The 25989-nt window shown below is 44.2% G+C and overlaps 1 protein-coding gene across 1 annotated transcript in view; it reads right to left on the bottom strand.

The window, feature by feature from the left end:
* Positions 1-19164, bottom strand: part of BRMS1L (BRMS1 like transcriptional repressor) — a 41783-nt gene extending 22619 nt beyond the window's left edge. The window contains exons 1-3 of the mRNA XM_048853666.2: positions 18952-19164; positions 3465-3555; positions 1787-1914 (exon numbers count right to left, since the gene is read on the bottom strand). Coding sequence (XP_048709623.1) covers positions 1787-1914; positions 3465-3555; positions 18952-19087 — 355 coding nt within the window. The 5' untranslated portion in view covers positions 19088-19164. The remainder of the gene's footprint in view (positions 1-1786; positions 1915-3464; positions 3556-18951) is intronic.
* Between the last annotated feature and the right edge of the window lie 6825 nt (positions 19165-25989).

Here is a 25989-nt window from a genome sequence, read left to right as displayed (position 1 = left end):
ATTAGCATAGCCCAAGTGAAGCTGCTGGAGCTTACTTCATTATTTCCCCTCAGGGAGGAGTTCATGTACATCAAGTTCTTTGGTAGGAAGTCTCCTCATAGGCTCTTTTCTAACCTGTGTTAGGGGAAACCCCGCTCCTATCACAGACAGGTTGAGCATCCGTGGATTAATCTGGTTGAAGAGATCACCATCCAAAAAACTTAGTACTGCGGTAGAACAGGAGGAGCAGATCTTTGTTTTCGATTTTTTTGTCATGTCAGCGTTCCATGTAACTGCCATGCGGCATGATTAATACTCTACCTCAGCTGACAAAATGGAGTTGACAAGAGTTCTTATTAAAACTGTATCCAGATGTTAAGATTCAATTTAGCTAAATTCTAGGAATTTAAAATTCCTGGAATTGTTTGGTTTTTCTTTTTTTGGGGTCAGAATTGAACACCTGCTGTAGACCCATTGTTACGGAATATACATGCCCTATAACCTCTGCGTAGTAAGATCTGGAGACATGGATTACAAGGCAGCTGAACTGGTTATACAAAACTATAACTAGAAACTAGACAGTGTTAGAATATATTCAGTGTGCTAGATGTTAAAAATTACAAGCTTAAGTGTGCATGTGTGTCATATTGTCTTCTAGCACTGTATGTTAAGGGATCTAACAAGTTCCAATAAAATACAGTAGCAATTTTAAAGTTTGTAAAAGACAACTCACATCACAACTCAAAACAAGATTTTTAAAGCCGTAAAAAAGTATCAAGTAGTTTGAACTCAAAATTTGATCCATTTAAGATTAATCTAAGTGGCAAAAGTCTCCTTCACATTTTCATATCCTTTATTTTTGAAATCCTCTGACACTAATAGAAATAGTAGCCCTTATTAATGCAGAAATGTAATCATTTTGTACAATGCTACAGAGACAGAGAACAGATGCAGCACAAGATAACATCACACTGCCTAGAGTTTAATTAGACAGTACTTTGAGAAGACAGACAACCTATTACAATGTTGGCTTCTGCTAAAAAAGTGTCCATTAGATTTCTCTTCAGAGATATTTCAAAATTTGTAATAGTCACATGTTCTAGAACAGAGGTGGGCAAACTACAGCCCGCAGGACCCTCCTGCCAGGCCCCTAGCCCCCGGCCCCACCCCCACAGTCTTAGCACGCCGCGCCTCCGGCGCAACACTCTGGGCAGCCAGGCAGCGCAGCTGCAGAGCCGCAGCCTGACCCGGTGCTCCAGGCAGTGCAGCTGTAGTGCCGCCAGCCACCAGTGCTCCAGGTAGCGTGGTAAGGGGGCAGGGGAGTTGGGGGTGGTGGTCAGGGGGCGGGGGTGTGGATAGGGGTCGGGGCGGTCAGAGGGCGGGGAACAGGGGGTTGGATGGGGTAGGGGTCCCAGGGGGCAAGTCAGGAATGAGAGGGGGGGTTGCATGGGGCGGCAGGGGGCAGGCAGGGGTGGTGGGTGGTCAGGGGACAGGGAGTGGTGGATGGAGTAGGAGTCCTGGGGGGGCCATTGGGTACGGGGGTTGGATGGGGCAGGAGTTAAGGGAAGCCATCAGGGGGCGAGAAGTGGCGGGGGGAGGTGTCGGATAGGAGGCGGGGGCCGGGCCACGTCTGGCTGTTTGGGGAGACACAGCCTCCCCTAACCGGCCCTCCATACAATTTTGGAAACCCGATGTGGCCCTCAGGCCAAAAGGTTTGCCCGCCCCTGTTCTAGAAGGAGTCACCTGACTTTAAAGTTGCATAGTAGATCTACACTGTTAAACAGCAACAATCATGTCACATTCCTACCTGCCACCTTTGTTCGGATTTGCATGTTTTCTTGTAAAGCTGCCAATGGTTCCAAGTATTCTTGTGCCTTTCCAGCTATGACCTCCTGTAGTTTTGCATCCACTTGGCTTAATCTTTCTTTGTAAAGTCTTAAAATAAAAAATGTAGTTTATTACTTAAGAGCCAACACAAGCAGAATAGCAGAAATGACAGTTTCATATGCAAGAATTCTTTAGACAATCCCATATCTACAATCATAAAATTTAATAATCTCATGACAGATCTATTAAAACCTAGAAATTTACATCTGTTGCCACTCTAAATTCCAAGACAAAAAAGTCACTTTTAAAGTAAACTATTTTCTTTTTGTATACTTCACCCTTCTAGGAAAGATGTACAAGCGTAGCATTTCTATCCCTTCTTATTTTCTATCCCTTCTTTCTGAAGATGGAATCACAGATATTAATGGCAGAATATGATCTCTTCACTTTAAAAATAAACAAAAAACACCAAAGGGAAAGTGACTAGGAACTGGGGATGGTATACAGAAACTTTTACGAAGATTACCCAGATTGGCAGCAACTGAATCATCAGATGACACTACATGCAAAAAGATGAGCAATCTAAATGGAATGAGATGAGCCTTCATATCAGTTCTCAGTGGACAGATTCTGCATCCACACAAAATATTCCCACCATGACAATGAACACTAACTGGCACCTTCAGCTAAGATATCGCATACTCAACTGGCATAGAAAGTGAGCTGATATTTTAAAACCTCTAAAATTGTTCCCTTCTGAACAAGTTGATATTAATTGGCAGAGTGATGTGGGAAAAATCCTTTACCTACAGAACAGACAGGTTAAGTCTAAAGATTACAATGTAGTATCATGAACAGTTTTTAGAGTTAGTAAGACAACAGAGCCCCATTTTCAAGTGGAGCCTCTGGGTTCAATAGTGATAACTGATATGCAATACACTTTTTAAAAGTTAAGTTGAAAGCTGTAGGGTGTAGCTCACCTGCTTGTTTTAGTTTTCACTTCATGTCTATTAAAGATAAACCTATCTAAAGACAGTGAAGTAGGCTGATAGGTATTAATTGCTGCTAAAGCACAAATTTTTGACCTTACAGAATTATTTCTGAAAACAAAATCTAAATGACAATTCAAAACATACTTTATTGGTGAGACTATCAGCTAAGGGAGAAGTCAAATTTTGCAGTCTGCTACACTGATGTCGAAAACTTAATTCTAGACACACTTTTAATTAATGCTGGGGGAATGCCTCTGGTTGCATATGACATAAGGAAGGAAAAGAAGTCCTGATGGCACAAGAATGCAAGTCCACATATATCCCCTCAGCATTTTTGGACAGGAGACTCATGCAGGCACTTCCACCCAGCAACTGCATTTGCGATCCCCTTTCTTACTCTAAAAACTACATTTATCTTCCCCCTAAAAATTCTAATGAGAAGAAAGCAGAAATTTGGCTACTCGCACAATTATTTCATCTCAGAACGCCAATTTAACACCATGCTCTTTAAAGAGTCAACAGCTGCTGTAATGGTAGAATCCAGATGAGAGTAATTCCTGCAACACAGGAAAGGAAAGACTTGACTGTTCGTGGTCACTTACAGCACTACTGAAAGAATGAGCCCGCCAAGGAAGAGACACTTTTTAAAAATGTTTGACTACTTACTGATCTTTGAGGTCTGTAAATTGTTTTTCAAGATTGGACATTTCATCTAAGCATTCCATTCTTCTTCTTTCACAGTCCTCATCATCCATTTCTGGAAGAAAAAAAAAGGGGGAGCGGGTAAGGTTTTGACAACTATATCTGAGAATAAATGTACTGGAAATTAACTTACCAGTTTTATACAACTTAAGACCAAGCTAACCATAAACAATTTATGAAAAACTGAGCCAGCTACTGGTGTTCTGTAAGCTAAAGGTTTAAGAGATACTAGTCCCCTGCTGAAGACAATTCCAAATTTCAAAGCTACCTTACATTTGCTGTGGTATATAAAATTAACTAACCTAATTGGGTTTCTTCTAGAATTAGAAGAAATGGAGATCAGTTTAGTTAGTTGAAGCAATAGCAATCCACACAAAATGAGTGCATAGTCCATGGAGTTATATTGGTTATCCATAGACTGATATTTTGTATAGATTAACCTCCACTAAAAAAAGAAAGTTGTAGTTCTTCAGTTTTGAAGACTATTTTCATTATATTAAATTGCTTTCTTGGTTTTGCAGCCAAAGAGCTCAAGTATAGGAATCTCCCTCATCTATCTTAGTGACTATTTAAATAAATATTTTAAAGCAATGCAATAAAAACAGATTCATCACCATTGCCAGAGTTATTTTATTGACATTTCTGAATATTTCCTTAAATATACTTGCATTTAGAGATCAAAGTACCTTTTTTAAAAAACTAAAAAAAAAAGCAAGGAATGTTGGATTTTGGCAAAGCTCTTCTGCTCTCTTTAGCCTTTCCCTAAAAACTTTGCTTGACATCTCCTATTATTATAGAGGTACACAGAGGCTTAGTTGCTTTCTTAATTCAGATGCAGATAAATGTTAAATGTCCTAGAAATGGAGAGAATCCTCGATGGTATTGGGTACGTGCTCCAAAATATTGAATGTAAATCTTATCGTTTTTCAGGGTGGAATTTGCTTTTTTGTTCTCTATGATGTACAAGAGAACTTGAAAAGTGTTTTTCCACAAGAGTTTCTGCTTTGTTTTTCCCCCACCCTCTTTTAGGAGTTTCTCCCAAATCTTTCCCAGAGGACTTCTCGGTAGAAGAGAAGGCAAGGCGTCTCAAGAGACGCGTATTGTGAGCTCTCACCACTCAAAGGCAGGGGAGTCAGAAGAAAGTTAGCTGGATGCACCAGAGTTCAGCAAACATTAACAAAACAAAATTTTAAATGGGGACACTAAGCCCTGGTCTACACTACGAGTTTAGGTCGACTTTAGCAGAGTTAGGTCTATTTAACCATGCACCCATCCACACGACGAAGCCTGTTTTGTTGACTTAAAGGGCTCTTAAAATCTATTTCTGTACTCCCCGGCGAGGGGTTTAGTGCTAAAGTCGACCTTGCTGGGTCGAATTTGGGGTAGTGTGGACACAATTCGACAGTATTGGCCTCCGGGAGCTATCCCAGAGTGCTCATTGTGACCGCTCTGGACAGCGCTCTCAACTCAGATGCACTGGCCAGGTAGACAGGAAAAGCCCCCGGGAACTTTTGAATTTCATTTCCTGTTTGGCCAGCGTGGCGAGCTGATCAGCACAGGTGACCATGCAGTCCCAGAATCGCAAAAGAGCTCCAGCATGGCCGGAATGGGAGGTACTGGATCTGATCGCTGTATGGGGAGAAGAATCTGTGCAGGCAGAACTCCATTCCAAAAGACGAGATGCCAATATATATGTCAAAATCTCCAAGGGCATGATGGACAGAGGCTACAACAGGGACACACAGCAGTGCCGCATGAAAATTAAGGAGCTCAGGCAAGCTTTTCAAAAAACAAAGGAGGCAAACGGTCGCTCCGGGTGAGAGCTCTACACATGCTGCTTCTATGATGAGCTGCATGCAATTCTAAGGGGGTCCCCTACCACTACCCCACCACTGTCCGTGGACACCTGCAAGGGGGGAGTCTCACGCAACAGGGATGAGGATTTTGTGGATGAGGAAGATGAGGAGGTGGTTGAGGATAGCGGCAAGCAGCAGGCAAGCGCAGAATCCCTTCTCCCCGGCAGCTAGGAACTGTTCATCACCCTGTAGCCAATACCCTCCCAACCCTCCCAAGGTGGGCTCCCGTACCATGAAGCCGGAGAAGGAACCTCTGGTGAGTGTACCTTTGTAAATATAATACAGGGTTTAAAAGCAAGCGTGTTTAATGATTAATTTTCCCTAAAGACTTGGGATGCATTCGCGGCCAGTATAGCTACTGGAAAAGTCTGTTAACTTGTCTGGGGATGGAGCAGAAATCCTCCAGGGACATCTCCATGAAGCTCTTCTGGGGGTACTCTAAAAGCCTTTACCATGCCAAGCCAGTAACAAGTAGCCTGGAATTATTGCAGAACAAAGCATTGCAGCGAATGGGCCCAGGCTTTGGTGGCATTCAAGCAACATCCATTCTTTATCTCTTTGTGTTAGCCTCAGGAGAGTGATATCATTCATGGTCACCTGGTTGAAATACGGGAAATTTGTTTAAGGGGACATTCAGAGGCGCTTATTCCTGCTGTGCTGTTTGCCTTTGGCTGAAAAGAAATCATCCCCAGTGTTAGCCCCGCAGTGGGGGGGAGACCCGTTCATGCTGAGCTGTTCGCACTTTGCTGACAGGGATCTTCCCACATAGGCCACATAGCCACATAGGGGGCGGGGTCTGAAGTGATCATCCCAGAGTATTGGGGCATGGGTTGGGTTGTGCTGCACACTCACCCTAAAACCGCAGCCCCTCCTTTTAAACGGCCAACCCAATGGGCTTTGCTTGGTATGGGAAAGGAGGGTGCTGCTGTTTGAAACCATTCCCAGATGTTATGAAGGTTGAAGAAGCTGAAACCTTTTGCCTTACCATGGCTGCCTGCACGCCGAATTCTGTTGCCCAGCCAAGCATGTGTGATGTGACCGGCAGGCACTCATGAGAGGTAAAATGCAACCTTGTACCAAAAGCACATGTGCTATGTAATGTGAATCGCTTGATTCAGGGTGAAATAATCTTCCCTTTGTTCTCTAAAATGTATCTTTTTAAAAACTACTCTCCCTTTTTTTCCTCCAACAGCTGCAAATGTTTCTACGCTCCCCCTATCATCTCCGTTCCAGCAGCTAGCGCAGATTAGAAGGCAGAAAAAAACTGCACTCGCGATGACATGTTCTCAGAGCTCATGCAGTCCTCCAGCACTGAAAGAGCTCAGCAGAATGCATGGAGGCAAACAATGGCAGAGTCCAGGAAAGCATTAAATGAATGCGATGAGAGGAAGGAGGAGCATGATGAGAGGAGGCAGGATGCAATGCTGAGGCTAATGGAGGAGCAAACTGACATGCTCAGGTGTCTGGTGGAGCTGCAGGAAAGGCAGCAGGCGCACAGACCGCTGCTGCAGCCCCTGTGTAACCGCCTCCCCAAGTTCCATAGCCTCCTCACCCAGACGTCCAAGAACGCGGGCAGGGGAGGCTATGAGCACCCAGCCACTCCACCCCAGAGGACTGCCCAAGGAACAGAAGGCTGGCATTCAGTAAGTTTTGAACTTTAGTGTGGCCTTGTCCTTTCCTCCTCCACCACCACCCCCGGTGCTTCCCTCCTCACCTACCCCTCCTGGGCTACCTTGCGAGTTTTCCCCCATTTGTGTGATGAATTAATAAAGAATACATGATTTTGAAACAACAATGACTTTATTGCCTCTGAAAGTGGTGATCGAAGGTGGGAGGTTGGTTGGCTTACAGGGAAGTAGAGTGAACCAAGGGGGCAGGTTTTCATGAAGGAGAAACAAACAGAACTGTCACAACGCAGCCTGGACAGTCATGAGACTGGTTTTCAAAGCTTCTCTGATGCGCAGGGCGCCCAGCTGTGCTCTTCTAATCATCCTGGTGTTTGGCTGTGTGTAATCGGCCGCCAGGCAATTTGCCTCAACCTCCCACCCCGCCATAAACGTCTCCCCCTTACTCTCACAGGTATTGTGGAGCACACAGCAAGCAGCAATAACAATGGGAACACTGGTTTCGCTGAGGTCTAACCTACTCAGTAAACTGCGCCAGCGTGCTTTTAAACGTCCAAATGCACATTCTACCACCATTCTGCACTTGTTCAGTCTATAGTTGAACTGCTCCTTACTACTGTCCAGGGTGCCTGTGTATGGCTTCATGAGCCTTGGCATTAAGGGGTAGGCTGAGTCCCCAAGGATAACTATAGGCATGTCAACATCTCCACCAGTAATTTTCTGGTCTGGGAAGTAAGTTCCTTCCTGCAGCTGTTCAAACAGACCAGAGTTCCTGAAGATGCGAGCGTCATGCACCTTTCCCAGCCATCCCACATTGATGTGGGTGAAATGTCCCTTGTGATCCACCAGTGCTTGCAGCACCATTTAAAAGTACCCCTTGTGGTTTACCTACTGGCTGCCAAGGTGGTCCGGTCCCAAGATAGGGATATATGTTCCGTCTATCGCCCCACCACAGTTAGGGAACCCCACTGCAGCAAAGCCATCCACTATGACCTGCACATTTCCCAGAGTCACTACCCTTGATAGCAGCAGCTCAGTGATTGTGTTGGCTACTTGGATCACAGCAGCCCCCACAGTAGATTTACCCACTCCATACTGATTCCTGACTGATCGGTAGCTGTCTGGCGTTGCAAGCTTCCACAGGGCTATCGCCACTTGCTTCTCAACTGCGAGGGCTGCTCTCATCTTGGTATTCTTGCACTTCAGGGCAGGGGAAAGCAAGTCACAAAGTTCCATGAAAGTGCCCTTACGCATGCGAAAGTTTTACAGCCACTGGGAATCATCCAAGACCTGCAACACTATTCGGTCCCACCAGTCTGTGGTCATTTCTCGGGCCCAGAATCAGCATTCCACAGCAGGAACCTGCCCCATTACCATCATGATGTCCAAATTGCCAGGGCCCGTGCTTTGAGAGAAGTCTGTGTCCATGTCCTCATCACTATTGTGATCGCACTGTCGTCGCCTCCTCACCTGCTTTTGCAGGTTCTGCACATACTATAGGATAATGCGCGAGGTGTTTACAATGCTCACAACAGCAGTGGTGAGCTGAGTGGGCTCCATGCTTGCCATGGTATGGCATCTGCAGGAGAACAGAGTTGCAGCGGAAGCAGTGGATGACGACAGATGCCACGAGAATAGATATTTCTACAGAACGACGAGAGGACCTGTGAGGTGGATTCATGGCACCAGGAGAGCAGAGTTGCAGCGGAAGCAGTGGATGACTATGGTTAGCAGTCCAACTGCACCGTCTGCTGACGGCAGCACCCAGGACACAACAGCAGTGGTGACGGTGAGCTGAGCAGGCTCCATGCTTGCTGTGGTATAGTATCTGCACAGAAAAGGCACGAAATGGTTGTCAGCCTTTGCTTTCACGGAGGGAGGGGCGACTGACGACGACATGTACCCAAAACCACCCACGACAATGTTTTTGCCCCATCAGGTATTGGGAGCTTAATCCAGAATTCCAATGGGTGGTGGAGACTGCAGGAACTGTAGGATAGCTACCCACAGTGCACTGCTCTGTAAGTCGATGCTACCCACGGTAGTGAGGATGCACCCCGCCGACTTAATGTGCTTAGTGTGGACATATGCAATCGACTGTATAAAATCGGTTTCTAAAAATTGACTTCTATAAAATCGACCTAATTTTGTAGTGTAGACATACCCTAAGAGTTATTTAAAGGACATTTCTGTTCACCCCTACAATATCATGGAGGGGAGACAAGATAATTTCATTAGCACTGAATGTCACAGATCTATTAATGAGGCTGGATATAATTCTCTTGTACATAGACAGGTCATCCCCTAGAGCAATTGGTGCTGTCTCTAAACAATGCCTTGTCTCTAAACTAAAAATAACCAGGATACCAGCGGAGCATTGTTGATACTGGAGCTTTTTTGGACTAGCTTCTTGATTGGCTTGCCTAGAAAACAGAGACAAGGTGGGTTTGATAATACCACTTTTTTTTGGTTCCAACTTCTCTTCGTGAAAGAGAGATGCTTTTCTTCAGGAGGCTGTATCAGATGGTAACTGGCAAGGTCACTAGTATTTAGCAGTAGCGGTAGTGGCAGCAGCATCTTTAGCACTGGTCAGGCTATTATCTGTTTCTTGGTTAGGAAGGAGAATTCCCCATTTGAAAGACATGCTACCATCCTTTAGGAATGGTTCCAAGTGTTTTCAGCTCTTTTATTAGCTAGGAAGGGTCAAAGACACACGTGACTGTTCCAGTTGCTGTTAGTATTTCCGTGACTACTACTTGGACAAACAGGCTGCATTGGTTGTGAGGAAGCTGTCTTAGACTCATTGTTCTTGATGTCCCCATGAGGCCACTTCAGATATGAGTTCTCATCTCTGTGAAGTACAGTGACAATTCCTCACAGATATCCAGATGGAGACAGTCTGGATTTAAAACACCAGTTACGGTCCCAAAGAGCTCTGCTAGGTGCGACCATACTAAGCTCTTTTGCCTCCTCCTTAATTCCAGCATAAGTCTACCATGGGGAATTTTAACAAAGTGTCTGTATCAGACTGATTTATACAAGTACCACTCAAGTCTTCAGCCTCCTTATTTTTTGTTAAACATGGCAATCTGCACGGGTAATGACATGAAAGGAAGAGCTCCAATGCCGGCATATCAACAGTTGTCATGTGGTGATAATTATAGTGCTTGCTGGTTTCTTCCACACCTAGGCTTCTCGGCTGGATGGAATCTTCTGCAACTACACTATAACTGGGAACTTTTGCAGGTGGGGAGCAAACCTTGGTGCTAGCTTTTTTGTGCCTGGAGACATGACACAAGGGAGGAGAGGAACAATTTATTATTTGCATTCCATCTGCCCCTAGGAGCCTCAGTCAAGGACCAGGACCCCATAATGCTATGTGTTCATACAGTGCCTAGCAAAAAGTTGTTCCTTTCAGGGTTATAAGATGTAGCAGAGCATCACACATCTTCATTCTCAAAGGTACTGGGCACCCAAAAGTCCAACTGAAGTTAATGGAAGTTGTGGGTGCTAAACAACTCTGAAAAAGTCAGGCCTGTTCAAAGTTTATTACTTTACATAGCATAGCTTTATTAAAAAAAAAATGTATTGTGCACACAGCAATACAGATTAGCAGAGTAAGACAAAACAGATGAAACACTGAATCTCTTACTTTCCTGCTTGATAGCTGTATAAACTAATTTTCTAAGCCAAAAAAGTTACCCACATATACATATTTATACTAATTTAAAGAGGCAATAATACCTCAGTATTGAGTAAGTAACAGTGACTACCACAACTTGGTTAAAAAACAAACAAAAAACAAAACCTCTCAAATTGAAAGAAATCCAGCAAAATCTGGACTACTCTGCAAAAGCTGGTGAAAAATTCCTTTGATTTTTTACATTTTTCCCTTGCAAGATGCTCCTGACCCTGCAAATTTGGTGATTAAAAATGTTTAAACTCAATATGCATACCTTATTATGGAGCGCAACAAGTAACTGTGTGGTTATTGCAGCTCATTTTCCCCTATAAACCTGAGTTTGCTCAGAAGTCTAGTCACCTCAGCCTGAAAACTGGCAGGTTAGTTTAGAGCAGACAGAATTTTCCTACAAAAATTGAGGCAAATTGAGGTTGACGTGTCATACCACGCTAATACAATGAACTATATAGAAGGGTGAAGAATCACCAGATTTGCCAGATTTCTACTTTATTAATAACCCAAAGTCACTTAAAAAATAGCCCAATCTGTATAATGAAGTGAAGATTTTTTATTAAATACATTGTTATTTGATGTATAGACCAAACAAAAGCTTTAATTAGATACCTAGTAGAGGTCTGATAAAAAAAGCTACAAGCCCCAGCAGGAGTTCATCCACATTAGCAACAAAGCTATGAGATGGCAATCAAATTCAAAAATCAACCCACCCCCCCACCCCCAGTCTGGTACCTGTATCCCAATAGAGGGTTGGCAGATGTTTCAAACAAAATATGGCTAATGACAGCATTAAAAATAGCCCACACGTATGTTGTACAAAAAAAACATTTATTTCTAACTGCATTAAATGATGGCAGTCAATGTCCATATTTTCTGTTCAATTGGTTTGTTACTGTTAGTCTCTAAAAGGCAACATTTCATCCTCGCAGTCTTCATCGGAAGTAGAATGCTTCTGCTGGTGGTAATACATAACACCAGTGACCAATGCAATAATTTCATTGGTGCAAACTGTTCACAACAGATTGTGTCACTGCATATATGCCCTAACTCAAAGAATGTTTTCTAAAAGTTCCTCTTGTATCTTGTTGCACAGTTTTGTTTTTATCAAATTCATCTGAGAAAAATCTTTCAACTGCAGTGTTGCTAAAAGGTAGCGACAGCAACAAAAGAGAAAATAAGTCAAGTCCACTAAAGTGTTTGTCCCCAGCAGCAGTGTGTTTGAGAACTTCAACCCAAAATCTACTCTGCTCAGTTGTCTTGAGTATGCCAGTGAACCAGCAAAACTCTTTACCACTACTTCAGCTGTCCAAGGTCTCTACAAAACAATGATTGATATTTCATCTAGCTCGTGCAGGGTGGAACACAATAGAAAGACTTAGTACTGAAAGGGATTTAATCACTGAACATTTGATGGCAATCTCCATTTCACGAACTCCAACATGAAATCTTGACACCTACTTTTGATGTCTTTGACAACAGGAACACTTTGTGCGTATTTTGAAAGTTCCAGCTGAAAAGCGACTCCAAAATAGACTGCACAAAGTGGTAAGTAATTTGACTTAAAGGTGATGTCTTAGTTTAACACAGCAGTCCAGTTCTCAAAAAAACACACGGTTTCACAACTCTCACCACAAGGCTCTGGTAGAATGTCATCAATTCCTGCAGCAGCTTTCCTGCATTAGTTCTTTCCAACTGAAACATTTGGTTTATCCTCCAGGCTTCCTGCAGGTTTGGACATAGAAAAGTCAGGTAAATTTTGTTCACCTGATCACTGTACAGATAATAAAGAAGTTCGGCATCATAGTTTCTTTCTTTGTTTTTGACTATCTGAAAGTTTAGCTTCAGTTCAACTTGATTAAGAACGCTGTTCACATAGGGACTAATGGAAAGCCATCTTGTGTCAGAAAGCTGCATCAAACTGTGTTGTTAAGCAGAGTGGCTGTTTCATTGCCTGAAAGAGCTCTAGCTACACAATGAATCCTAATTCCTCCATATGAGTTTCAGTAAGCAAGTCTTGAGTTCCTGTACCCATCATCAGTACAGTGGAATCTGTGTCCAATAAGATGGGGCGCAATCTCGTAGACAGTCCTATATGGAATTGTGTGTTCCTCTGTTACCACAGAAGGCATCAGACAATATGAGTAGAAATTAGCTCTACTCCCTCATAAGGCTGCTACCAACTTAACTTCAATGTAGATGCAACAGGGAAGACTAATGAGGAGATTCTTAGCCAGGTGCTGATTTCGGATAGGCATTAAAGATGGAAGATGGTTGCCCAGCTGTCTAGAGTAGCTCACAAATGTGAATACCAGCCTCAGGGCAGACTGTTACAAACCAGGTTACTCCCAGTCCCAAAGGGCCAGTCCCTTACATGAGGTCACCTGCACCTTAGACCTCACACCAAAGATACTTGTAGCCAATCCTATAACAAACTAAAGATTAACTAAGAAAAAGAAATAAGTTATTTACAAGGTTAATGCAGGTAAACATACACACACAAATGAGTTACAGTCTTCGGTTCCAAAAGGTAACAGAAGCTGATGCATCATGCAAGCATTCTACATCCTTTACAGCTAATCCAAGCTAAACAGCATGGGGATCTCCCCACACTTATTCTTAGAAATACTGCCCTCTCCAAATTCCAAGCAGCACAGTGATACAGTTCCTTCTGATCAGGAATTTTTATTCCCTTCCCCCAGACTTCAAACTCACGGGACAAGCGTTTGCCTTCTCCCTCCTCTCCCCACACTCATGAAGAGGAGATGGGTGCAATCAGTCAAAGTCTTTGTCCTTTGATGTTTCACAATGGTTCATTTGGGTGCAACGGGGCTTCTTGTGTACAGGACAAGCATTTTACATACTAATTAATGCTCCTTTCCTGTTTGGTGAGTTACACAGTTAGAGGTTTATAATGCAAACATTCAATATAACTTCATACCACAAGATATAGATGTTATAAATGAGATCAATACATGCAGCATCCTACAAGCATTTCATCAAGTCTAAACACATTCTAATAAACTTAAGATCTATTTTAACAATACTAACATACAGGTGAGCCAGAATGGCTTCCAGCTATGCATTTGTCAGTGTTCAGTGAGGCCTAGGGACGAGCAGGCATCTGGTCTGCCAGCATCACAATGGTACAGTTTACATTTGACGACAGCTGGGTTGTCCACATGCTGTCGGCACCTCAAACTATGCTGTCTCACTAGCTCTGCCACTGGCTCATACAGTTGAACAGCATGGTGGAATGATTGAACATTGGTAGTCCACAAGTGAGGAGCGCTTTGGTGGTGAACAAGAGCAGGTCACAGTGAACTTTTGGGCTCCTTCTGAAAGAAAGGACATCAGCCATTTCAGGGAGTTTCCATTCACCACAGCAGCTTCTGAGAGGTAGGCAGGGAATTCTGTATCGGACTCCATAGTTTGCATACACACTCACAGACACACACACACACACTCAGAGAACAGAAGTACTATTAGATCAGAAATTACAATTTCAAATTAAGTTATATTTAACACAGAAGATTACTTCTGTTGATTAAAATATTATTTTACTGTTAACAGGCAAGAAGCAACAGTAGGATGGGACAAATTATTCATTATTGACTAAAGACTAGATGTAACAAGTAAACAATAAGGGGAAGAGGCAATATAGACAAGGGTAATACACCTCTACCCCGATATAATGAGGTCCTTGGGAGCCAAAAAAATCTTATCGTGTTATAGGTGAAACCGCGTTATATTGAACTTGCTTTGGCCTTGAGCATTTCAGTTATTAATAGTCACTTCCTGCCCCATGACTGACCGCTCAGAACCCCCGACCCATGCAACCCCACCCCACTCCTTGTCCCCTGACTACCCCCTCCAGAGACCCCCTGCCCCAACCACCCCTCCTAAGACTCCCAGCCCCTAAGCTCCCCTGCTCCTTGTCCCCTGACTGCCCCCTCCAGAGACCCCCACCTGTCCCTAATCACCCCCAGGACTCCACCTCCTATCCAACCACCCTGCTCCCTGTCCCCTGACTGCCCCAACCCCTATCCACACCCCCGTGCCCTGACAGGTCCCCCGGGACTCCCACGCCCTATCCAATGCCCCCGTTCCCTGTCCCCTGACCGCCTCACCTCCAGAACCTCAGAACCATCCAACCCCCCCTGCTCCCTGACCAACCCCCCCTCCCCCCTGAGACCCTCTGCCCCTTATCCAACCACTCGGCCCCAGCCCGGCACCCTTAACACACTGCTCAGAGCAGCATGTCGGAGCCAGACACGCTGACCCGCCGGCAAACGCAGCCCTGCCCCCCAGAGTGCTGCTTTACCTTGTTATATCTGAATTCGTGTTATATCGGGTGGCGTTATATCAGGGTAGAGGTGTAGTAATAAAATCAGAAAGTTATATGGACTGAAAATGTGCATAACTTACTGGCTCCAAATAATTTAGTTGTTTTGTAAAATATCCTGTCTAGCCATAACCCATTGCTCGACGTGAATATTTGCAACAGTTATAGCCTGTTAATGGCTTGCATTGCAGACAGTATAAATATGAGGAAGAAAAAACCCTCCTACTCTTACCTTTAGCTCCCTTACATAATTACCCCAACAATTTACTCCTCAGGATGTCTGCCTCACACAAGGCAGGAAGGCACACAGGATCCTAAAGTTTCTTCTACTTTGTTCCACAGTTCAGTGGGTCTCAGCTATGTTTCAGGTTCTAGACATGTTTCAGTAAGTAATTTTTGTAGCTAATGCTTTGTTTCAAATTAATTAGTATTAGTTTACTTCATAAACCAATATCAAGAGATTTTAAATCAATATAAGCAACCTCAACCCCAATCCTCCTTGAGAATCAGTGGTCCTCTGGACCCTTTCCCCCCTGCACAACATACTGGGTAGTGTGGATGTGTACTCTTGTCATCTGCTACAATGCGGAATGCACTATCTCAAAGTATGAGAGAATAATGCCATCTTCCAGCTGCAGCTAGCACAACCATAGACCCTCCATGTCTACAGTTGTGTACATACATACACACACAAGCCAGACTCACCTTCCACCTAGCAGAAGGTAGTATTTCATGTATACATAACACATATGGAATAGCACACCTTCATGATCAACTGGATTTATCATGTACCTCCGACTGCCTCACCTGCACTCTGCCCACTAATCCATCTCCACTAGGATTATTTGTAACATTTCCAACCTCCAAATAGCTTTAAAGTATCTGCCAGTAGTTTACTATATTCCCTATCTCCAAAAATTTGGTATTTCTTCCCTAAAGTTACACAAACTTGAGAAGCATGATGGGTAATAGTCCTGGAAAAGTAACTGGTTAGAAGTCAGATATCTCACTGCCCTTCAGGCTAGGATTTATAGAGACAGAGATATCAAATCCCCCACTTCCCAAAAGATCACTCGTTTCTAGACCTGGGATGCCTCAAGGTATTAAAAAAAAAATCACAACTTTATGTATGGGAGAATTGTTTTAGGTAATTTTGGTATGTTTCTAAAATGTATTACAATTTCTTCTTCCTCTAAAGCCTGAAGGGCAGGACTTGTGGTAATTAGGGCAGCCTGCCTTAAAGGTAGAGATAGAAAAAATAGTATTTCAAGTAAATTTCTGAATTTGCTCTAAGATGTGGCCAATACAGATATACCAAGGTGTCCTACAAAATGTCTTTCTCATCTGAGATGATGAGCATAACTTGTGGCTTTGACATTCATCACTAATATGTAAGGCCCTACCAAATTCACAGCCATGAAAACACGTCACGGACCAGGAGATCTGGTCTTCCCCCATGAAACTGGCCTTGTGTGCTTTTACCCTATACTATACAGATTTCACGGGGGGGGGAGGGGGAGGGCGACCGACCAGCATTTCTCAAATTGGAGTGGCTGACCCAAAAAGGAGTTGCAGGGGGAGGTCACAAGGTTATTTTAAGGGGATCACAGTATTACTACCCTTACTTTTGCGCTGCCTTCAGAGTTGGGTGGCCGGAGAGTGATGGCTGTTGACTGGGTGCCCAGCTCTGACTGTAGTGCCCCACCAGCAACAGCTCGGAAGTAAGGGTGGCAACACCATAGCTTGCCACCCTTACTTCTGTGCCGCTGTCTTCAGAGGTGGGCAGGCTGAGAGTGGCGGCAAAGTAAGGGCCTAGTTCAGTATGTAGCAGCACAGAAGTAAGGGTGGCAATACCATACCTTGCCATTGCCATCCTTACTTCTGTGCTGCTGCTGGTGGCGACTCGGCCTTCAGAGCTGGACTCCCTGCCAGCAGCTGCTGCTCTCCAGCAGCACAGGTCTGGAGGCAGAGCAGAAGGGTAGCAGTACCACAACCTCCCCTATAATAACCTTGTTGGACCCCCCCCAACTCTTTTTTGGGTCAGGCCCCCTAAAGTTACACGGAGCAATTTCAGATTTAAATAGCTGAAATCATGAAATTTACAATTTTTAAAATCCTATGACCGTGAAATTGACCAAAATAGACCATGAATTTGGTAGGTCCCTACTAATATGGCATTTCTAAACTCAGGGGAGTGGGACTGGAGGAGTCTTGATTCTCAAGGGCAGACTGTATTGGTTGCCTAACTATATCTAAAACTTCTGGACAACACCTGTTGATAAAATAAACCAAGTGGAGTTAAATATGTTAAAGGTAAGCTCACCAATTATTTTCAGTACTTATCAAAACTTTATTCCATCCAAAGCTTCTTCCCTTGATTTAAAGCAGAATAATTCCCTATCCAACTCAACCTCACTTTTTGCCGGTTTGAAGCAATATAGTAGCTTCAACTGAGTTCACAGCCACATTAATATTGACACTAAAGTAATTTCTTTTATTGGACCAACTTCGTGGAAGGTATATATTATGCATTAACCCTTATGCTTAACAGCAGGGGTCTCAAAGTCCTGGCCCACGGGCCATCTGCAGCTGGAGAACCTCCCCACTGCAGCCCACAGAGGAGAGATGCATGCAACCATGCTGCTCGAAATGTATGCTGCAGGTGCCGCCCCCCGCAGCTCCCACTGGCTGTGGGAGAGGGATAGAGGACCATCACTAGTCGCCGGGCAGAGTCAGACATGGAGGCAGCGTCACTTTTTTCCCCACAATGAATATAAACAAGTCAAAATACTGAACATAACTACCTGATGCACCCCTTGCTGCAATCCTGAAGGTTTCAACTGCTCTGTCACTAATGCCAAACATCAACAAACTGACATAACTGAAGTTGGTCCAATAAAAGACATTACCTCACCTACCTTGTGTGTATCATATCCTGGGACCAACAACACTACCAACAGATAATTTCTTGTAAGTGATATGTAGTATTTTAAAAATTATATTTATTCCTTGGAAAGTCTTTTCTATGGAACTTTTGACAAGAAATTCTCTGCAGTTTCTTTAAATACTCATAGTTTATTTAAAAAGCTTTATCTGAGATGCATAATATTGTCTTGTAAGAGTTGGCAACTGTACGCCACACTCCTGGCAAGGGACAAGATACTACAATACTGTGTATAGGGAGGAAAAAAATAGTAACTCAAGTCAAGGAAAGACAGATAAGGAGAAGCTGCCATGTAAGAAGGGAGCAGGATGAAATCTTCCACATAAGGGAAGGAGAGAAGGGATGTGCCCCCCCAAGGGCAGAAAAGGAGAAACTACCAGATAGGTGAAGGGGGCTGTGGCCCCCACATCAGGCAACAGGGCAAGAAGAAATAGACATGCAGAGGGAGCGTGGTGGCACAGGCTGTGGTCCCCTGGGGTAAAGCAAAAAGCTGCCATGAACAAGGAGGGGGTGAGACATATCCCCTTGGGAAGAGGAGGCTCAAAAGGTGCCAGGCAGAGGAAGAAGGGCTGTGTCCACAAGCTGCCATGCAGAGCGGGAAGGCCGTACCCCCAGTAAAGGGGGTTTTACAAGTTGCCCAGCAGGGGAGACTGTGGGCTGTCACCCCCAACCCCACCAAGAAGAAGGGGATTCAGAAGCTGCCGTACAGGGGAGAAGGGGGCAGACGCAGCCGTGCAAGGGGAAGGGAGAGGGCTGAAGAGGGTGGTGGTCAGATGCTGCCGTGCGGAGGGGCGGGGTCAGATGCTGCCGTGCGGAGGCTGGGGAGGACTGCCCCCCCCCCCCCACACACACACACACACACACACACAGCGGGGGAAGGCGTTAACGCCCCCTCCCCGTGCAGTGAAATTGCGCGAGCGGCCACCCTCCCCCGGCATTTGCAAGCGGCCCCTGGTGCCGTCGCCCGCGAACCCGCTTCCCGGTTACCTGAGCTGTCCCCCTCCTCGGACACGGACGAGCTCTCGGTCTCCTCCTCCTCCGAGGAGCTCCCCTCGTTCTCCCCGTAATCCACCTCCATCTCATCGTGGTTGTTCTCCTTCTTCTCCCGGGAATGGACCGGCATCCTCCCCGGAGATGCCGCCGAGCCGCGGGACCGCCCTTCCCTCCTCCGCCGCCGCCACCACCACCGGCGGCTCCTCCTCCTGCCCGCCCCTCAAGAAAACCGCGCCATTCTCGCACGCGACACAACGCAACCCAAGCCCCTACCGCATGGCCCTTTTCGCCGCTTATTGGTGGATACTGGGCCGAGTGGCGGCTCCCCCGCCAAACTCAGCAAGCGTCGTTGGCCGCTGCGCAAAGCATCTTGGTAATTGTAGTTCGTCTGGAGGGGACTGTAGTTTCACGGCCATGGATTAGATAGGGGAGGTGCCAGGTTTGTGATGAGCACTGGGGCTGGGGAGGCAGGGAATTCCTACCGTCTCCTGCAATCCCTCTGGCACCAAGGGTGCTGATCTAATTGAAGGGCTCCTTGATGGTTACAGTTTATGAGATAGAGCTAGGAATATATGCCAGACCTGGCTCCATCTCCTCCTGTAGGTCTTGTGCAGCGCGAGATGGGGCCAGGGAGGGATGGACGGACAGGCTGGCTGGCTGGCACCTGGTACCTCCTGGCCTGGACATCAGAACCCTACATCTGAATACTGAGTTTCAGTGCCACTTCAATTTATTCAAAACGCAATTCTCCAAAATGCTTAGAGGTTTTTTGTTTTGTCTTTTAACTGGAATTACTCAATTACCATTTACCTCATATTAGCTAACACGTTTGTACCTTGGTCTGGACAGACCACAAACATTTATGGTTCACCCTATGCTGATTCATTTACCATAGGATTAAATCTCTCCAGCTTCCAATCGGGGTTCAGCTAAGAGAAGCTTGAATAATGGAGGTGTCCAGGTGGTTTGCTCAAAGCTGATAAACTCCATAGGAAGGAAGCAGCAAAGGTAGCAAGGAAGGACAGCACAGGGAGGAAGCAGATGACTGAAATCTTTAAGCTCTTAAGAGGGCTTCAGAAGACAAAACTTTTTAGGCAGATGAGAAGCAGGAAGGGGAGCAAGGAGCTGTCTATTCTTCCTTCCCTGACTATAATGTTTTATGTTTGCTGTTAAACATATAAGAGGTCCGTATTTTTTTCCAGAAATGCATGCACGCAACTTTTCAATGGGAGATGAGTTGCATCTGTGGGGATAGTCAGGCCCAAGAGTTTCACTGGCTTCCCTCCTGCTGACAAAACCATCCTTGGACAAGGCTTCAAGCGTTCTTGGTTAAATTATTAATTAATAATTATGAATAAATAGGAGTACTTGTGGCATCTTAGAGACTAACAAATTTATTAGAGCATAAGCTTTCGTGGTCTACAGTCTCTAAGGTGCCACAAGTACTCCTGTTCTTTTTGCAGATTCAGATTCACAGCTGCTACTCTGAAACTTATGAATAAATTGTAACTCGCCTTCACCTATTTACCTTAATGTGGAGCACTGCTCCTTTAGCCGTATTAGCAATTATGTATTTCACAGCTCTTTAAAATCATTAACCACAAAATTGTGAATTAGTGACTACCTTATATCTTTTTATACATAGCAGAGAAACGTATTGCTCAGTCAGATCTTATAACTGTATAATAGACTTCCCTCTCCTACTTTCAGAATAAACACTAATAAAGGAAGGCTTCAAAATAGTTTTGTAACGATGGGGTGCATGTAAGAATCCACAACACAAAATTTCTCTATTCATTTAAGGTGTGGACTGAAAGTTGGATATGACAGCATGAACGTTTCTTTAGATGAGATTGGGTTGGGATGTATTCAAAGATAGCGCATGAAGTGTTTAGCACTAACTGGAGTATTGCAGGGGTTCTTACATTGGGAATTTCAAATCACAGCTGAATCACAAGGAGGTGGGATGAGTAGTGAATAGGAAACTGAGGTTTAAGTATGAGACAGACTTACTAACAGCTCTTTTATTAAACTGTAGCTAGAAAGAGCTGTCATAGAATGTAAATTATTACATATATTAATGAGGCCCAAATACACTGGACCACATAAATCAGTTACCCATTCTCATCTGGGGAGGACAAGGAAAAATAACAAACACACACAAATAATACAACCATATTCTGGGTCGCTTAGTACTTCTTGTCTTGTCTGTATATCCTTTGGACTGGGATGGTCCTTATTGGTGTCTTGTATGGTACTAAACACAAGGAAATTTAAAAATAATAAAAATCACATTGATTGCTATACTTCAAATCAATAACAGATTATTTAGCAATCATTTTTCTTGATAGTCTACTAAATCATATCCATGCTGAACAATACATGAACAGCAATAAACCCTTTTTGCCAGAACTTAAATTAAAAATCTTCAGCATAATTATGGCCCCATGCTGTTGTCAGTTTACAATTAAGTTTCCTCATTTATTTTAAGAAGAAAGTCAGGTTACTTATTCCCTCTATGTGGGCATAGTGTCAGGATATCTATGTAGATATAGATATCTAGAAACTGAACTGAACACCTGGATGCCTTGGAGAAATCTGAAGTGCTGTGGAGACTAATCCTTCCATTCACCAGACATTTTCCTATTTTATTTAGACTGCTACATAACAAGGGATTTGATAATATGAAAAAAATCACGTTTCAAAAATACCTTATTCTGTGTACTTGTGAACAGCCTAATGAAACTAAAAATAAACTTAATAGGCCTGATCTGTACTTAAAAGTTTTCCCAACATAGCTATAAATTAGCGGTGTAATTTTTGCCAACATTACTAGGCTGGCAAAAGCCCTAGTGCAGATGTAGCTATACCAGCAAACCTTTCAAGTGCAGATAAGAGCCAGGGTTTTTTTGCAATTTAACTATTAGTTAAATAATATTGGCAAAACCCGCCTAGCAAAGACAAGGTCTACATAAAATACTCATTAATGGTTACAAAACACCATGAAAAACTACATTTTGTTGCTTTGTAATTAGAAATCTGCAGCTTCTCTGTTCCCCCTATGGGATCCTCTGAAAGCAGCTCATCCTCTCAACCAGGAGCAGTCAACTGCTCAGAATCTAAAACCTCATAATTGGGTCCCCTGTTGCATTGCCAGTGATGTCTCACCTAAAGCATTCTTACTTTTTAAATATTCCCCCTTATACATGGTGCATTGTCTTCTCCCACAAGCCCAACCCAACTGCTGCCAGTCTAACAGCCTACACCAGCAAGTCTTGACTGGGGTCAGTATGGGGCATTATAGTATCGAAGACCATGTATCCAGGAGCCAATTAGTTACCGGTCCTGGCTTGTTAATAAAAACGTTCCACAATAATGCTCCAGGACACTACATCTTACAAAACTGTTACTGCAGTGTTTTGGACTATTACTAATTACATGATTTTGGTTAAAGGAAGGACTAGTTAAACCACCTCCGTGGGAAGAACAAGCTTTGTGGCCTAAAAAAAATGACAAAAGATCAAATGAAAAATATGTCCATTGCCAACCTCAGAAAGTAGGAGAAGAAACATACCTGTACATGTTGAGTGCTGCAAATTTGAGAAGGCGTTTCTGTGATGCTTCCAGTTTTATATGTATAATCATAGAAATGTAGGACTGGAAGGGACCACGCTAGGTTATCTAGTCCAGTCCCCTGCACTGAAGCAGAACTAAGTGTTATATAGGCCATCCCTTATAGGTGTTTGTCTAACCCAGTGTTCTCAACCTGCGGCCCAGTTAGCACAAAGCTGCGGCCCACATGACATCCTAAAGATCATAACTAGGGCACAGCGGAAGGGGCACCTGCCCTGGTCGCAGAGGTGGTGAGGAGGTGCAAAAATGGGGTGGTGCAGAATCAGGCCCAGCATCAGCCCTCCTGACACGGTCAGGCCCAGTGACATCAGCCCCCACCCTGGCAGGATCGGGCCCGGCAGCATTGGCAGGAGGTCAGGGTGCTCAACATCCCTTCACCCCGCAGGACTGAGGTTCCAGTGACCCTGGCTGGAGCAGACTCTCTAGCACTAGGACCACAGCAGCAGGCAGGCAGGGCACGCTGCATGGCTAAGCCACCTGCAAGAGCTGAGGTGGGAGACTAGCGGGTGCAGGGAGGGTAGTACAGAGGGATAGGACTGTGGGGGGCGCAGGAGGCTGGTGCATGGGGAGGAGATGCAGGGGGCTAGGGCCATGGGGAGAGGGGTGCAGCCGGTGCATGCGGGATAGACTCTAGGTGGTGGGACTGGTGGCTGGGGAAAGTCCCTGGGTGGGGGTCTAGATACTGGGGGACAGTACGTAAATGGGGTGGGGGGATTGAGTGCTAAGGGGCAGTCCATATGGGGGCTGGGCACTGGAGGAAGTTGCTGGGGGGCAGTCCCTAGGTGGGGGGTCTGGGTGCATTGGGGGAAATCCCTGGGGGGTCCTTTCTGCCCAGGACAGGGCACCCTTTCCCTGCAGGGCTAGCATGTGTGCCAGCCCGGTGTGGGGGTGGGGTCTGGATGCTGTGGGGATAGTTCCAGGAGAGTTGCGTGATGGGGGGGCATTCCCTGGCTGTGGGGGAGGAAGTCTGGGTAGGGGCTGAGGGGCAGCCCCTGGCTGGGGGGCTGGGTATATGTAGGGGTAGTCCTTAGCAGGGTGTGTGTGTGTCCCACACTTGGCAGGGCTCCCATCTTTGTAAGGCAGGCTCCGCAGCCGTGCTCTGTGGGCACTCAGATCAGCTGTGCCACCAGCAGCAACGTGGAAGTGCGGGTTGCAATATGCCATGCCAAGGCCCACTTATAGTAAATTAATTAATTTTAACAGTTAATGTTTTGACTTATTTTGCTAATTTAAAATCTCTTCGTAGACATTTACCAGTGTTGAAATGAAAGGTACTATATCGAGTTGAATTGTATTGCTGTCAAATAACAAATACTAAACCTTTTTTTTTTTTATGTATAGGTAGTATATATATTGTGTGGATGCGGCCCACATAACATATAGAGAGCGACATGTGCAGCCCACAATGGTAAATATGCTGAGAACCACTGGTCTAACCTGTTCTTAAAACCCTCAATTGACAGAGATTTCGCAACCTCCCTAGATAATTTGTTCCAGCGCTTCATTACCCCTATAGTAAGAAAGCCTTTCCTCATCTCTAACCCAAATCTCCTTTGCTGCCATTTAAGCCTATAACTTCTTGTCCTGTCCTCAGAGGTAATGAGAACGATTTTTCTCCCTCCTCTTTGTAACAACCTTTTATGTACTTGAAAATTGTTATCTTGTCCCCCCCTCAATCTTCTCTTCTCCATACTAATCAAACCCAGTGTTTACTATCTTTCCTCATAGGTCACATTTTCTAGACCTTTAATCATTTCTGTTGCTCTCCTCTGGACTTTCTCCAATTTGTCCACATCTTTCCTGAAATGTGGCACCCAGAATTGACACAATACTCCAGTTGAGGCCTGATCAATGCAGAGTAGCATGGAAGAATTACTTTTCATGCCTTACTTACAACACTCCTGTTAACACATTCCAGAATGATGTTCACTTTTTTTGCAACAGTGTTACACTGTTCACTCATATTTAGTTCTGATCCACTATAGCCCCCAGAACCTTTTCTGCAGTCCTCCTTCCTTAGCAGTCATTTCCCATTGCATATTTGTGCAATTGATTATTTTTAAGTGTAGTACTTTGCATTTGTCCTTACTGAATTTCATCATATTGATTTCAGACCATTTCTCCAGTTTGTCAAGATTATTTTGAACTCTAGTCCTGTTCTGCAAAAATGCTTGCAACCCCTCTGAATTTGGTATCCTCCACAAACTTTATATGTGTACTTTCTATGTCATTATCCGAATAATTTATGAAGATATTGAACAGAACCACACCCAGGACAGATATCTGCGGGACCCCGACAAATATGTCCTACCAGCTTGATTGTGAACCATTGGTAATTACTCTCCAATTTTGCTTTTCCAAAAAGTTGTGTACTCACCTTATAGCAGGTTCATTTAGACTTTATTTCTCTAATTTGTTTTTTGAAAATCTCATATGAGACTATCAACAGCCTTACTAATGTCAAGATATATCTCCTCTACTGCTTCCGCCCATCCCTGCTTGTCAAAGATGGATATTAAGTTGCTTTGATATGATTTGCTCTTGACAAATCCATGTTGACTGTTACTTATCACCTTACTTTCAAACTGATTGATTGATTATTTGTTTAATTATCTTTCCAGGTACTAAAGTTAAGCTGACGGGTCTATAATTCCCTGAGTTGTCCTTATTCCCCTTTTTATAGATAGATGCTATATATTTGCCCTTTTCCAGTTCTCTGCTCTCTCTCCCATCCTCCATGAGTTCTCCAATGACATCCCTGTAAAGAAAATAAAAACAACTATACCCTACTATAACAATACAGTATTAGAGTTTGGAGCTATTACTATAGAATAGGGCAATATTTTTAGAGTGATGACTGTCACCTGATAACTACAAAATGTTAGTTTGATGGTTTGTGAGTGTATTCATGACTCGCGCAATTCACAAGGAGATGATGATGATGATTATTGCAGAGTGCTGCAAGAATCACAGCTCAAAAGTACATGTAAAAATACGAAAAATAGTGTCTCTAATCTAGGTCAGATAGATCCAATATACTCAAACCACAGATGTTGAAAAGATCTGCATAGGATAGACTATATGTCATTTCTTAGGTCCTGTTACAATTTCGTGACAACTTTGCAAGGCTGCATCACCCCAGGAACAATATCTACTCATCGGCTACCTGTTCTTTACTGTGTTTACTGATGATAATGAGAAAAATAGTTATATATGTTCTGTGGTTTATGCAGTCAGATACTGGGAATATGTAGATGTGTGGTAGCCATTCTGTGATAAAGGAACATTTTTGTCCAGTTCTGCTCCCATTGACGCTAATAGGGTTTTTTTTTTGCAATTGACTTCAGTGAGAGCAGTATCAGACCCAGTTATGGAATAGCCTTAGTCATATCATTGTTA

Source organism: Caretta caretta, chromosome 6 (assembly GCF_965140235.1).
Source record: "Caretta caretta isolate rCarCar2 chromosome 6, rCarCar1.hap1, whole genome shotgun sequence".
In the NCBI taxonomy this organism is placed as follows: domain Eukaryota; kingdom Metazoa; phylum Chordata; order Testudines; family Cheloniidae; genus Caretta; species Caretta caretta.
This window is presented reverse-complemented; position numbering and strand designations above follow the sequence as displayed.